This window comes from Lichenostomus cassidix, chromosome 11 (genome assembly GCF_008360975.1).
Source record: "Lichenostomus cassidix isolate B80296 chromosome 11, HeHo_3.0, whole genome shotgun sequence".
Taxonomy (NCBI): Eukaryota; Metazoa; Chordata; class Aves; order Passeriformes; family Meliphagidae; genus Lichenostomus; species Lichenostomus cassidix.
The window spans coordinates 7,015,429-7,029,750 of record NC_139492.1 but is presented as its reverse complement, the minus strand read 5'-3'; the positions used below and the strand labels follow the sequence as shown (position 1 = coordinate 7,029,750).

The 14,322-nt window shown below is 44.3% G+C and overlaps 1 protein-coding gene across 13 annotated transcripts in view; it reads right to left on the bottom strand.

Annotated features, from left to right (window-relative positions):
• Positions 1-2,595: 2,595 nt before the first annotated feature.
• CTCF (CCCTC-binding factor) overlaps positions 2,596-14,322 on the bottom strand; it is a 34,851-nt gene continuing 23,124 nt past the window's right edge. For all 13 annotated transcript variants that reach the window (XM_085071621.1, XM_085071614.1, XM_085071617.1 and 10 more), the window contains 8 exons: positions 13,837-13,970; positions 12,416-12,536; positions 11,467-11,616; positions 10,093-10,253; positions 9,506-9,688; positions 8,946-9,081; positions 6,202-6,369; positions 2,596-5,182 (listed from right to left, as the gene is read on the bottom strand). In XM_085071621.1, coding sequence (XP_084927747.1) covers positions 5,001-5,182; positions 6,202-6,369; positions 8,946-9,081; positions 9,506-9,688; positions 10,093-10,253; positions 11,467-11,616; positions 12,416-12,536; positions 13,837-13,970 — 1,235 coding nt within the window. In that variant the 3' untranslated portion in view covers positions 2,596-5,000. The remainder of the gene's footprint in view (positions 5,183-6,201; positions 6,370-8,945; positions 9,082-9,505; positions 9,689-10,092; positions 10,254-11,466; positions 11,617-12,415; positions 12,537-13,836; positions 13,971-14,322) is intronic.

Genomic DNA, 14,322 nt, shown 5'->3' with positions numbered 1-14,322 from the left:
GCCTCCTCCCCCTCCCGGTGCCTCTTCCTGCCCCGTCAGGAGAGATTTACCGCCTGAGCAAGAGAAGCGAAATGAAAGCGACGGTGCCCACGGCCCACCGGCCCCTCCGGGAGGAGAGGGCATCACTACCCAGCACCTTTCTTCTCCCGCGTGGCTTCCCCTGGCTGAGCAGGACAGCCCTCCGGTGCCTCCCGGCATGAAGCAGTAGCATCTCCGCATAGCTCCAGCCTTCCAGGGTGGAGGATCCATGACCTCTCCCTATCCCGCAGCCTCCCGAGGTGCTTCATGGGGACATATTTTTGCCTGAAGATGAATGGTGAATGGGGTAAGGGCAAGTCTACCCTTCCCAGCGCTGGGCAGCCAGTCCAGCCCCATCACCTTGCACTGGGAACCTGCAAGGGGAGTTAATGGAGATGGGTGATGGTGCCCAGCGCAGGTGCCCGTGGTGGGATGCTGAAGAGCTTTTCCAGAGCAGAAATGCCTCAGGAGTCCTGCCAAACTGACAAAACTGCTGTCCCAAAGCAAGGACAAGAAGCAGAAGCCAGGTGACCTCCTTGGAGCAATAGGACTGAGCGCATCAACCACTCATTCAGGAAGGCTCTGGACCAGGAAGCTCTCCTGTGCCCCCTGAAGTGCTGCAGAGCTTGCCTGCACTCAGTATTTCCCACTGTTGGCTGAGCTTGGCCCCATTAGAGACTCAGGAAAGGTGCTGAGAGAGAGGCAGAGCTGCTCTCAGCAGGCAGCCTGGGTCCCTGTGACCAGCATCCACTGGGATGGAGGGTGCCAGCTGCCTTCTCCCCTTAAACTGCCCCTGTTTGACAAACTTTTCAGCCCCAGGCTGCAATCTGCCAACCAGGAGCTCATAGAGCTTTCCCAGAGGTAGAACGACTCAGGAGAAGGTGGTCCCTGGAAGAGTGGGTGACATTGCCCTCCTGCCACATGCACCTGGGGCCACAGTGCTTCCGAAACCACCTTCTGTGTGAAGGCAAAGGCAGGAAGTATCTCCCTGCAGGGACGATGTCTTCTCAGAGCCCAACCACAGCACAAAGCAGCTCTTTTCTAAGAGGTGACTGGGGAGAGCACGGCTCAGGGAAAGGACCAACCTCTACCGAGGCACCTCCTCGAGCCTCCTGAGCTACATCAGTGGAGGGATGAGCGCCAGGAAGAGGAAGGGCACAGGGTGTTCACCACCCAGTGGAGTCAGCAGCCACCAGCAACAGAACTGCCTGGATCCATGTTTGTTCCAGGATGAGAGGAGGCCAGGTTGTTGATGTCCAGAGAAACCCACCTCCTCTGTGTCCAGCAGAGGACAGCAGCCCAAGCACTAGGGATGGCAGCCAGGCCAAACTGCTGGCAGAGGCAGTGATGCTCCTTGGATCCATCCCAGCCCTGGCTTTTCACTCACAGCCCAAGGCCCAGCTTTTCCACCACTGATAAGAGCTCTTGGGTTGAGCAGAAATGTTCTGTCCATATCCAGGCTTTGGATGCTGCCCTGGACTCCAGAACAGCTCCTCCAAGGGCAAACAGGAAGCCTGCAAGAGGCACACAAGCAGAGATCCCTGCCCAAGGCAGGAGCCAGAGCTCATATCAAATAAAAGCCAGTGTGCATAACAGGACCATTGAGCAAGCACAGAGAAAGCAGGTCAACTGAGCAGATCACAAGGTAACACGCTAGGCTGGGGAAAAAAGAAGGATGGCACAGGGTGAGAGCTCCCATCCCCACTAAATCTTTGCTGGGGTCTGTGAACAAAGTTCTAGAATCACTTCATAATAAAAAAATTCCTCAGAAATCATTCCTCAGATAAGCACTACAGAGGCCACTTGGGAGCAACCACACCTGTGGTCTTTGTACACAAGCTCCTTTTTTCAGCTGGGAAAGCACTTGAGCATTCACCCATTTCTCAGCCAGACCTGACTCCTCCTCACAGCAGCAGCCTCCCCCTGCTCAGGACTCCAGGCTTCCACCTCCAGTCAGCTTTTCTTAGCAAGTCATAGAAGGCCCATCTCTCAAGACCTGGGATAACAAGCCACCAAACATCTAGTGAAAACTAGAACTAGCAACTCTCATGCTTGGTTACAATCTCCTAAGTAGTGTCATTTGCAGCGACTCTTGTACCAGCAGAGGGAGGTTCTATCCTGAACCTGCAGTGACTGCTCACAGCTGCCTCCTTAAACTGCTGTCACAGGTAATTAAAAAAATACACCACAGAAACTCCACCCACTTACCAGTCCCCTTTTCTAAAATTAAATGGAAACGGTATTTCTGTTAACAAAACCCATGAGCTACAATAATTTAAAATGACAGCCAAAAGAAACAGAAGTAACAACTACTCCCATGTTACTCCAAGCTCAAGCTGTGAACACAACATTTGCATTTTACAGCCTCTCTCCTCTACACACAGGGCAGCACACCCTGATTTAAGGTCATGGACAGGTACCTTGCATTCAGCACAGGGCAGAGGGAACACCTGCATTGAGAGAGGAGCTGGTTCCTGTTGACAGCATCCTTCTGGGAAGAGCAGCTTTTCCATCTGGAGATGGCTGCCAGGTCGCACCATTGATGTACACAAAGAAAGCAGCCGGTGAGCACACGTGTTAATCCGTTATTATTTATTAGCTGTACAGCAGTATATTCTCCTTCCCAGCTTTCAAACCCCATTACATATTTTATAACAGTATTTTTTTTCCCATGTTGGCTTCCTAAAATAATGAAAAATATCACACAGTACAGCTAAGTACAAAAATGCATCAACCTAGAGTCTGATAGCTAAACTGATAGCTCTCTTAAAAGCGATACATAGAAGAAAAATTTGTTTGAAATCAGCAAGACTGAGGCTCTATAAAAAGCTTACATATTTTAACATGTGACATTTTCATATACAGGCATCATTTGTATTTCACATTATTCCTTTTTTTGTCTTTATCAGAGATTCAGAAATTGTAGAATTACTGACCTATTAATAAAATTTCCTGGCCCAGGTTGAGGGCTGCAGTGACCCACTTATAAATCACCACTTTTGTCTTAACATAGGATTCATAAACACAAAATACAACTACAAGATAGAGCAAAGAAAATGTACTTGTGAAATCATAACTCAAAAAGAAGGTTAATTATGTATTTCAAATTGATTGGATGGTCACATCAAGAGGGCAGTGGTCAACGCCTGAGTCCCAATGGACAGCAGTGACAACTGGTGTCCCTCAGGGGTCCATACTGGGACCAGTGTTATTTAGTATCTCCATTAATGGCATAGATGAAGGGATCGAGTGCACCCTCAGCAAGTCTGATGACACCAAGCTTAGGGTGCAGCGACACACCTGAAGGATGGGGCCATCCAAAGGGACCTGGACAAGCTCAAGAAGTGGCCCATGAGAACCTCATGAGGCTTAACAAGACCCAGCGCAAGGCGGTGCACCTGGGTTGGGCAACTCTTGGGATCAATCCAGGCTGGGAATGAACAGATCAAAAGCAGCCCTGGGGAGGACTCAGGGGAATTGGTGGGTGAGACTGGACATGCCCTGGCTGTGTGTGCTGGGCTGCACCCAAAGCCCTGTGGCCAGCAGGAAAGGGGCAATTCTGCCTCTCTGCTCCACTCAGGTGAGACCCCACCTGTAGTGCTGCATCCAGCTATGGGATCCCTAGGACAAGGAGGACATCAACCTGTTGGAGCGAGTCCAGAGGAGGCCATAAACATGATTTGAGGGATGGAGCACCGTTCCTATGAGGAAAGACTGAAAGCTGCAGTTATTCAGCTTGGAGAAGCTTTGGGGGTGACCTAATTGTGGCCTTCCAGAGCCTGCAGGGAGCCTACAAGAGTGCTGGAGAGGGACTTTGGACAAGGGAATGGACAGACAGGACAGCAGGGAATGGCTTTAAACTGACAGAGGGCAGGGTTAGATGGGCTATTAGGAAGAAATTCCTCCTTGTAAGGATGGTGAGGCCCTGGCACAGGCTGTCCAGAGAAACTCTGGCTGCCTCACCCCTGGAAGTATTCAAGGCCAGGCTGGATAGAGCTTGGAGGAACCTGGTCTAGTGAAAGGTGTCCCTGCCCATGGCAGAGGGGTAGAAATAGATAGTCTGTAAGTGCCTTCTAACCCAAGCCAGTCTAAGATTCTATAAAATACCATTTTTTTTGTGCTTCAAAACCAGATTTCACATGTGGGTTTCTCTTGTTCTGCAAGCAATAGTCTGGGTACATCTTTTCTCTACCTTATCAACAGTTTTTTCCAACATTTACACTCTATCAATTCTCTTGTCACTTAGTTTGAAAGGAATTAGAATACTGGGGTTTATTTAAACTGCATTTTTGCATACTTCTTAATTAATGGAAAAAGATTAAAATGTAAAAAAAAGTTATTTACAAGCTTGACCATTACAGAAATGCTTTGCAGAAAGCAAAGCATATTAAGGACAGAAACCAGTTGGAGCATGCCAAAACTACCGTGTGCAGCTGACTTGGAGAACCAGAGCTACTCAGTGGGAAAAAGCAAAAAAAAAAGAAAGAGAAAAACCAAAATAAAACAAAAAAAAACATTTCAAAAGTCTAGAACCCTCCCAAGTCTGCATTTACAGTTAAAAACACTACTGAGAGAAGAGGCTCAAGGACTCTGGGAACTGGAAGGGCAAGTCCGGAGTGGTTTTCCACATACTCTAGTCAAGGCTTCCACTTTTGTATATTAAAACTTGGTGCATGTAAACACGGCCCTTGGACCAGCTTTACAATGCAGTTCAGAGCAAAACTAAATCAAGCATCTCACAGGAAACCCTCAAGGACTCCAAAATATTTCCTAATGTTCCATGATCCTGTAATGCTAACATAAAACAGCAAGTTCTAGTTAAATCACATTCTAACATCGTTTTATTTCCCAGTATGTTTGGTAAAATGGTCTAAAATGATGCATTTCCCAAAGCCAAGAAAAAAGATTAAAGGAAAAAAATAGATTTGAGCCGCTTAAACACAGCCCAGGCCAGTTCAGTCAGCCAGTGTGGTCTTCCTCCATCACCGGTCCATCATGCTGAGAATCATCTCAGGGGTGAGGTCTCCATTGGGAGCTTCCACTACAGCAGGCTGAGCTTCCTCCTCTTCCTCTACTGTTTCTGCATCAGGTTCTTTCTTCACTTCAACTATAATATTTTCAATTTCACCAGTGTTCTGGTCTTCAACCTGAATGATTGCTGCAGCTAGAAAGCCAAAAACAAAGGAGGAGGAGGGGAGAAACAGATTATTTTACTGTTTCCAGAGCTGGCCTGCATGCCTCAAGCAGCTTTTTGGTAGATTCTTAAGACTCTTCCACGGAAAAGGAAGGTGAGGCCCACAACAAGCATTGCCACATCAGTGGGGAGCAATTCAACACACCTCACTCACCCAAGCATCAAGCATCTATTTTCTTGCCCCTGTATGAAGATGGGCTCCCAGTACCACAGCTCCAGGGTGCATTTTCATGCTAAAACATTTTTCAAACAATGGATTTTGTTGAGTAATGAACAAAACCAAACCCCTTATCAATATACAGGCCTAAGGCAAAGCTTCAGGAGAATTTAGTAATGCTAGTGACAAATTCAGCCTGAAATGTTTCCACAGACTAATTCCAGAGAGAGCACAGGCCACACTTTGTAGCACTAAGCAGAAAGCCAAGCCACTACCTTCTTGAAGGAACTAATTTACCACTCCTACTTTGAGACTAGAATTTATTTACTTAGACTTTGCACAGTTAAAATGTCTATTCTTAAGAACATTTTAGTAGAGCTGAAATAACACCTGCATCTGAGCAGTCATTGATCAGAACTAAAGGCCTGAAGCACTTTTGTTCGTGGCAAAACCTGCAAAAGCTGCCCAGGTAAGAACACCATGATGTTCTTTCTGGCAGCTGCTTTCCCAGGGACTGTACATCAGTAGAGGCCCCATAACTGATACAAAAAGAAGTGAGCAGTTTGCACAACTATGAAATGAAATAATACTAAAAAAAAAAAAAAAAAAAAGTCCTTTCTTTTTAGCATGGCCTGAAGTGGCCATGTTCCCTCAGGACCAGGAAACCCTTGCAACAAATTTCAAGGTGAGTCCTTGGAAATGTAGAGACAAGTACAGTTATCTACTTTTAAAACAATCTCACTTGAAGGGATCACATCTAGAAGAACAGCCAAATCCAAGGAAAAAGGTGCTCAAGCAAGCAGTGTAAGGTAAGCTTCAATTAGTGACTTACGCTGGGATTGTTTTGGTTGGGCAGCAGCTTTGCCTGGTGGTCTTCCTCTTCTTTTCTTACTGGGAGGTGGTGCAGGAGCCTCTTGCTCAACTTCTGGTTCAGCCTCAATTTCTACAGCCGTCTCCTCTTCATCTTCATTATCATCCAAATCGGGTTCAGCATTTTCCTCTGTAAGAAAGGATCTCAGATAAATCTTCAGTTTAGACAAGAATAAAACACATCCATCTACAGAGAAGCACCATCAAATCCCACCCAAAAGGAGTCAACTCTGCTAAAAAGAAGGCAAAAAAGGCCCTTGTTCAGGAGTTGCTGCAACAGATTGTTAATCTGTTAGCCTCACTTAAGAGAGAACAAGATGTCCTTCAGAAAGCAAAAGGAAATTTAATTATGTTAGATTATGTGATAAAAGCCACTCTGCACATCCACAAAGGAGCTCAGAGACAACAGCAGGAGGGAGACCAAATAATACATGGCTGGGCTACTCCCAAGCCCATCAGAGGGTCCAACAGCCCTTCCAAGTCCCACCTGCACAACCCAGAGGAGCAGAGGATTGCACAGTGGAAGGTGGGAATCCAAATTAATGACTTCTGAGGAACAAGCTTTTTGTTCAGGCCACTCCCAGGAGAGCCACCAGGTGTGAAACCCATCCCAGTGAGTCACAGGAAGCAGCTCTTGAGATCACCTCTGATATGGGGTGGTGGGGAATTCCTGGCTGGGGATGAGACACACTATGGGGATGCAGGGGGAAGGCCATTTTGGATCACACAGGACTACTTATGGGATGTTTTAGGGGTGGGCATGAGGTGATTTCAAGAAGTGTGCGGAAAATAGAGGGGAAAAAGGATAATAGAGGTACATTTCATGTACACAGCTGTAGCAGCCACTCCAGGATCTCTGTGAAACACAAGAACTCCAACAGGTATCCAAGAGCCTCAAGCTCTACACTTTATTCTTCAGAACACTCCTTAAATTTAATAGGTGAGGACCATCAACTCACTCAGAATGCTCTGGGCAAAACCAGAGCAGATAAAAAGCAGTGAGAGATGTCAAATAGGATAATATTGTTTGGACAGCAAAATGATTGCCCTTAAATTTGTAAGGCTGTTCACTAGAGGAGTGGCTTCAGTCATGAATACATAGGCCATGAGGATACTTCTTTTAATCTGACTAAAGGGAAAAACCCCAATGCACACTGAGACATGTATATGCTGTATGATTTTACAGTCACTCAAGGGATATTTCCATGAGAAATTTGTTAACTGGATTTCTCAGATCCCACCTTTTCAGAGGCTCTTTACATTCTCCCCTCAACCCACTGTTGATCAATTAACATTCTGTCTAATGTTGGGCAGCCAGGAGAAAACTACCATCGACTATTTGATCTTTTCCCCTCCAAGTAGCTCTGTTTCATCCCAGCTTTGCTCATAATTTTTAGGTATTCAGTAGTTGCCAAACATCATGACACTGCAGATCTTCAAATAAACACAAGAGTGAATAATGCAATTCCTCAAGCAGGTGGTTAGGACATCATTCTTACAGCTACTCAGCTCACACTGGTCAATTCTTCCTATCTATCAAATGACTCCCGAGGTCAAATCCAGACTTGCCACCTCAACTGAGGCTGAAAGGATTCCCTCAGCCACAGAGCCTGAGCATCATTCACTGCATATCATCAGCTCATTAACAAGCCTGACTTTTGACTAGCTTCCCCCACGAGAAACTGTTTTAACCCAGACCAAATCAACTAAACAAAATGTGAGTTTCCAGAACAGGCTGAACACCCAGGAAGATTTCAAATAAGGTACGAAGAATGCATTATTGCAGAATCTCATATTGTGAATTACCTTCCATCAGTTGTTTTATACCGCCTCCATTACCTTTTCATATTTTAAAGGCACAATTAGTTACATGTGCTTAATTCACCCAACTAACACATTTTTCCAAATAGCTATACAAACATGAGTTTAAGCACCAATTTGTATAGTTTTTGAATCAAGGTTTGCAAATTGTTTGATCATACTCATCCCAAAACTTGTTTGCCATGTGAAAATTTCAGATATGCATTATCTAGCCAGAAATATCCCTGTTCTCCCAACCTACACCTCTTAATTAATTACATAAAGCACACCAGATAAAAGACTAATCAGCAACACTCCTTTTGCAAAATCACCTTTGAACTGGTTGGTCTTGAGACTCTACTTGGCTTTTCCTGTTAAAGACATGATGAAGTTTCTCCTCTACCAGGAGACAGAACTGAGACTGAGTTTTTCCTTCACAAATAGTATTAATCTCCACCATTCCCCCGGATGCTGCCAGCCTTCCTCCACACATGTAATCAAGCTATTCAGAGTTGTCTGGACATGCCACCCAGTAATGGTGTAGCAGGATCAGGTAACATTTTGTAGCAATGCACTGCAGAACTAGGGAGTCTCTTTTGGGACTCTGAAAAAAAATTACCAGAGTTTCCCGCACAAGCAGGACAGGAATGGCACAGCTGACACAAGGGGTGTCAGTGTTTTTTAAACCACTCTGTCTTGGAACAGACCTGGGACATCACGATCTATATTATCCCTCACAGGCAGTACATCCCTCTGTACTTGGCCAGGTACCATCACGTTCTGTTTGCCAACCACACACGACTCTTTCAAGTGCCAGAAGAAACCTGCAGAACTGGCAAACCAGCAACTAATACACACAGTGAATCACAGGCCTGTAACTCTTGGAAGGTACTGAGTTGTGCTTACCACTATCAGAAGAATCTTCTTTCTTAGAACGCATCTTTCTCTTTCGGCCACGTTTGCCTTTCTTTGTCTCTCCTCCATTCTCTCCTTCCCCACCATCTAGGCCAGAGCAGTTATCAGCATGTCTGGCCATTGTGTTCTATTCAGTGAAAGATTAAAAACACAAGAAAAGTTAAAACATGCATTGAATTCAAGACCAGACATTCTGGCTCTGTATTTTCAAACGTATTTCTGGTAACTATGTCTTTTGCTTTTTTCATTAAAGACAGATTCTTTAGGAGAAATGGGTACTTTCATTAACTTTATGAATAAAGTTGCATTTCCACATTGCCCATGATGTCAATGCTAATGTGAGTTCGTACCAATTCTCAATTCTCTCCCTTCTCTTTCCCTCTCAGAGAGAAGGGCTCTATTTGAAAGTCATATTTACCCTGTACCTCACCCATCTTTCCTTTTGTGTAAACATTTCCCTCCGCTTAGCTAAAAAAGCCTCATTGCACCCCAACCCTCCCCAATTCAAAGCATATTCCCAACCCTCCCCAATTCAAAGCATATTCCCTTACCCTGCGAGTGAATGTTTTGCCACACTTGGAGCAGACAAAGGCAGCAGGGACAAAGTTGGGATCGTGGTATCTCTTGAAGTGCATGTCGAGGAGCTGCTTCTGGCGGAAGGTTTTATCACAATGGCTACAGGCATAAGGCTTTTCTCCAGTATGGGTCCGTTTGTGCATGACCATGTGCCGCTCCTGGCACAGACAGGAAAAATAAATGGATACATAAATGGATACAGAAGAGCGAGTTTTTAGCTAAAATGAGGCCAAAATTTTATGCTTAGTATCAGGAAAAGAATGATTCCACAGCAATGCAAGAACATCTTGATTGGTTGCATATTCAGTCCTAGCTACTTCCATCCTGTATGGAGACTCTCATCCCTTGGTCAACAGGTACATCAAGGCTGTGAATTATAAAGTTCTTCTCTACAGGACAGCATCACACCAAGAGGCCGCTTGTACTTTCCTTTACACCCTTCAAAAGATTTAGACAGCTAATTTGATCTTGACAGCTGGTCAAACCTAACAGCTAAGATTTCCACCCTGTACTTTCAGCTTCTGTCCTAAGACTCTTAAGGGATGCCAATCCCCCAGCTTACCTGTCTGCAGGCATAATCACACTGGTCACACTTGAAGCGCTTCTCATTCTTGTGGGACTTTTGATGCTGGATGAGGGCATACCTCTCATGGAACACAGCGTCACAGTAGCGACACTTCTTGCCCTGCTCGATGTAGGAATGCTGCTTCCTCAAGTGGACACCTTCAGGAAAAAGAAATCAGAAGCTTTCACCACCATGGCTTTCCAAGCATGAAAGATAAGCCCATGGCCATTCAGTGATCCTACCTCCCCAAGCTCAGCCAAAACAGTAAGACTGTTAATTTAGGATTCAACTAAAAACCTGAAAGACTCGCAATAAAACCAGCTAGAACAATTTCCAGACAGAAACAGCTAGCAGAAAAACTCCATCAGGCTTTTCCACAGGATTCCATATTAGGTTATTAGTTGCAATCTGTGCTGATTAAGGACACTTGGATTTGATGACATACGATTATCAAACTGAAGTATCTTGTGAACTGTTATGTTTAAGACTAACTCAAATTGCCTGGATACAGCCAGAAGCCAGGTAATTCACTAGGGGGGGGAAACAGGATTTTCTTCAGGATTAAAAGTCAGAGTGACAGGGCTAGAAGGCAACAGGGATACCAGCAGATAATCCCCGACAGAGGTTTTAGTCACTTCTTTAAAATCCTCCAACTAAGAGCATACCACAGCTGCACGAGGTAGCTTAGGGTAGATTAAAGCATTATTAGAAGAGAAATTCTTCATAGCTAACATCAGTTTTCCTCTGCTGCAAATCAGCTTGTTTGCTCCTGACATCAAATGACTGCCTTCCTCTCAAACTGCCTCTTACTGCAGCACTTGTCTTTACTGGAAGGAAGCCTGCCTTCCCATTACTTGGGTGAAAATTCTGTTTAAAGACAGAAAGTTCTGCCAAATCATGGCTCCTTCCTTCCCCTCAGCTGCTCTGGGCATGATATTGTTTGTCACCTTCTAGACACATATGATCTTGCCTGCTGGATTAACACTGGGTACTGCTCACTAGATCAGGAATGTCCTACTGCAAGGACTCAGGGCTTTTGCATGCACACAGCTACAAATCCTGGAAAGTTAAATACTTGGTCTAATTAAAACCTTTTAACTTGATGAAAATATCTCTGCATGAAACTTAATGGCCTCCAATGTGCAGGAGGTTAAGCCAAGTGACGTTGCTTTTCAGATCCCAATCCTTATGCTGTCTCAGTCCAAGTTCAGTAAATACCCTGCATCCATGGGCAAACATTAGCTTACCTTGTATGCTTGGAAAAAAAAATTCAAATAATGAGAAGAAACTGAAACAGTTGGGTTATGTGAGGTCTAATGCTGGGAAGTTTTGTACCATCTTTAACAAAGAACCACGTTGGAAGACACGTACCCAGGTCACTCTTTCTCGCAATAACAGTATCACAGTGAGGACAGTGGAATTTGGCCACATTCTCCGTGTGCTTCTGCAAAATGTGCATCTTCATGGTACCGCTCTGAGTGAAGCGAGCATGGCAGATGTAACATTCATATGGCTTCTCTCCTTCAGGAGTAAAAGGTAAAAATAGAACAAGTACTTTTGTTAAAAAGAAATCTCACCAAGAAGCTCCAAACAACCTCCCAGAAATTCGCAATACACAGCTAGACAACCAAAGTGGTAATACTACAAAGCACTCAATAATGTCTTTCTCTAGAAGTTTTAGCTCCAGTAAGCATTTTTCTACAACGAAACTGAAGTTCAATCCTTAAGAAAATTATTTATTCTTACTCTGAGAAATGCAGGCAAGACCTACATGCAGGCTGCCAGAAGTGAGCAAAGTGACATCAGATTATTTTGGGGTGGAAGTTCTGAATGTTCATGTATACATAAAAGGGCATCTTTGCCCCCTTCAATTTTAGCAATATGATTAATTTGGCATTGCAGTAACATTCTGTGCTAAAATCATCCCTATTCATATTGAAGAAAAAATTAGCATCTCTATGAACTAACATGCATGAGATGCTTTTAAAACTACACTGAAGCATGAAACTGTAAATGGCTCTATTCCTCATATGGAACACTGAAAACAGAAGTAGTTGCTTCTGTTCATACTACAGGTGCCTGCATTTTATCACCTCACAGTCAGTCAGGAAATCAGAATCCTCCAAGCTCATTTCTCAGTGCAGTAATTTTATCAGGTTATAAGTTTACAAGTACTTAGAAATCATGGTGCATTCTCTTCAGCTAGACACTTCATAAAGGTTTTATATTAAACTACACAATAATATTTGTTTTATTGTGTGTCAGCACACACTGTACACAGCCTCAGCACTCTGACACTAAGAGAACACGGCATCAGTACCGGAGTGGGTCCTCATGTGCCTCTTCAGTTTGTAGGTGTCCCTGCTGGCATAGCTGCACAGGCTGCACTGGAACGGGCGCTCTCCGGTGTGCGAACGGATGTGGCGTTTCAATTTGCTAACCTGGAAGCCAAGTGCAAGACTGAAGTTAGCACAGACGAGCAGGCCAGATTGCCAGAAGTACAAGAAATCAGTCAAGAGTTTATGGTAGTCTGTATTTATTTAGGCACAAAACCAAACAGGCACATTTGAATGCCAATCTCCCATTGCACACAGCCACTCACTCCTGCCCACTCTACCTCACCTCTCAACCTTACTCCCAGTCTTGCCTGATGCTTGTTCCCACACTCACTGAGGCCTGATTTAGACTCTGTGCTCACCTTACCCTTATCAGCTACCTCAGCATCTGAAGACACCCTAAAATTTTAAAATATCCTGGAGAGACACTGGGAAGTGTTGCGGGGAAGCTTAATTCCTTTGTTCTCCTGCTTTTATTTAGAAGGTACAAACCCAGCTCAAAGCAAGACCACCAATGGTAAGGCATTTTCTACTCCAGCCTGATCATGCTGCTTAATCACCAACTTATGCCTACAAAAAGCAGCATGACCTCATAAGGACCAACTTGGTTATTCTTTCCTAATTTATACTGTGAAAACCTCTGCAACATCACTTATTCAGCACTCAAACCACAGGGCCTGAAGTGACAGCACTGCAGGCACAGCGTGGGTAGGAAAAAAAAAGCCTGAAGCCCCTACTCAAGCTCTACCACTGCAGCCTTCTTCCACTGCAGACATCCCTTTTTTTTTTAAATTATGTTGCTCATCATCTGGCTCAAATTACCTTCCACAATATAAAAGCTGTCCTATAAAATATCTAACAATACTGCATGGAGGGAAGGCATTCAAGAATGTCTAATCTGCTCAGGCAAATTAAGCTATCACCTAACATTAGCAAAGCTGCTTTTCACCAATATTGAGACAAAGGCTCATTAGTTTTAGCTACAGACACCTTCATGGCATAAACAGATGATGTGCAGAATGCATGTTTCTAAAATGGGAGGGCACTTGTAGACTGAAAGGACATCCCACTGCAGCAGGAAATGTCTGTCTCCTTCAACATGGAGCACACTACAATTCCTGCAGTCAGCTTAAAGGACAAATAATTTAAGAAACAACGACAACTATTGTCTCCAAAGAGGAAATGGATATTACCTAGGATTTAAGCAATCTCAAATTGCTTTCTGATTCACTGAGGAAACCCCACCATTTGCTTCCAGGAGCAGCCCTGATTTATAACTTCTTTTGCCCAGAGCCTTTCAACCAAATGGCCAAAGAGGAAATGCCAAAGAACAGAGTTTGTACCAGATGGTGAACAAGCTCTGAAGCGCACAAGGAAGTGCTCATCACTGTAACAAATCCCATACCTCCACACTCGCGTAGTCACACATGGAACATTTGAATGGTTTCTCGTGGGTGTGTTTGTAGCGGCGATGCCGAACCAACTCTCCACTGGTCACAAAGGCCATGTCGCAGTCTGGGCACTTGTGAGGGCGAGTACCTAAGGGTGTGCAGCAAGGCAGGAGGACAGTGACACAGATTTAGTGACAAAAGAAAATATGGGACAGTGCTGGTTGTGGATTTTTTTATTTGCTGCTTGTAAAGTGAATTTAATCATTCAGAACACTGCTTCCATGTTCTGAAAGCTTAAATTAGAGCAACAGATAATGCACAAAAATCAGAGGTTTTGTATAAATAACTAATAGGTTTAATACCTTAGAGAATTAATATCCTTTCAGTGAGGAAACAGACTCCTTTATTTTTGTATCACTTTTTGTTTACATATTTGAAACCAACTAGTTAGACATAACTTCAGTAAGCAGAGAAAATGAGGGATATGAATTACACTATTT